Here is a 1,012-nt window from a genome sequence, read left to right on the forward strand (position 1 = left end):
GATAAAACCATCTCTTTTAAGCCTCCCACTACTTCCCATGTTCACTGTTTTAGGAAGAAACATACAGCTGACTTGGGTTGTCTCAGCCCACCTTTCCTCATTCTACCCAGGATGCAGATGCCCATGTGGTAAGACAAACTGAGAGGCATGGTTAGAGCAGGCAGTCTCTTCTTGGCCTTGTCACCGGATTCCAAACAGGTCCTTTCTAGTGCTTTATTTTCTGGTCAGGTCCGGTGATAATGTGGTTTTACAGCAAAGTCTAGGTCAGTATTGATGCTCTTGGCTTCACAATTCTACATTCAACAACATTCAAGTAAACACAGACTTTTAAGCATTCCTATTTTGGGTTCATAATATAACTTTCACTTCCAATATCCTCAAATACGACATCTTTAACCCAACTGCATGCTTATAGGATAATGGACTGTGGTCCTTGGACCAGATGTTCTTAGCATCTGATTCGCTGAGAGCATTGACTACAGGGATTCCTTGCCGGACATGAAGCTCTTCACCTCCTCTGAAGGAGGCCCTGTTCTGTCCTTGCTAGGCCAGGGCATGGTCAAACTGTCCTTTCTCCAGGCCTTCAAGTCCGTCAGCCCAGGTTGAGGTCGGCATGCTCCGATATGGGTCCAAAAGGATCCGGAAGCACCTGACAATGAGGATGCCCAAGAAAATAAACAACAAGATTACAAAAACAAAGGTTGTTTTCTGCTCCAGAGACATGCTAGACTCTGAGGACACGTTCCCAAGGGGCAGTAGGGGCGAAGGGATGGGCTGTCCTCCATCCATCGTCCAGGGAAGGCTGAGCAGACCATCTCCTGGCTCCCTGTTCTGCCGTCATCGGTCAGCTGAGATCATTGTGGCTGCACCCCGGAGAGGCTGGGTTGGCTTCAGGAGAAAAAAAAGGAAACGAAGGGGAATAACTATCAAATAATAACCTAGTTTTCTGCATCATACTCATGTCTTTCAGAGAGAAGAAATCTATAAACCAGCTTTTTTTTTTTTTTTACTA

At 45.9% G+C, this 1,012-nt stretch overlaps 1 protein-coding gene across 1 annotated transcript; it reads right to left on the minus strand.

The window, feature by feature from the left end:
- Positions 1 to 543: 543 nt before the first annotated feature.
- On the minus strand, positions 544 to 789 carry CTXN3 (cortexin 3; the record flags this gene model as incomplete). The annotated part of the gene is made up of 1 exon (XM_080698494.1): positions 544 to 789. One exon carries the CDS (start codon positions 787 to 789, stop codon positions 544 to 546), a length of 246 nt encoding a protein of 81 aa, XP_080554620.1.
- Positions 790 to 1,012: the final 223 nt, after the last annotated feature.

Source organism: Muscardinus avellanarius, assembly GCF_963383645.1.
Source record: "Muscardinus avellanarius genome assembly, chromosome: 7".
Lineage (NCBI taxonomy): Eukaryota > Metazoa > Chordata > Mammalia > Rodentia > Gliridae > Muscardinus > Muscardinus avellanarius.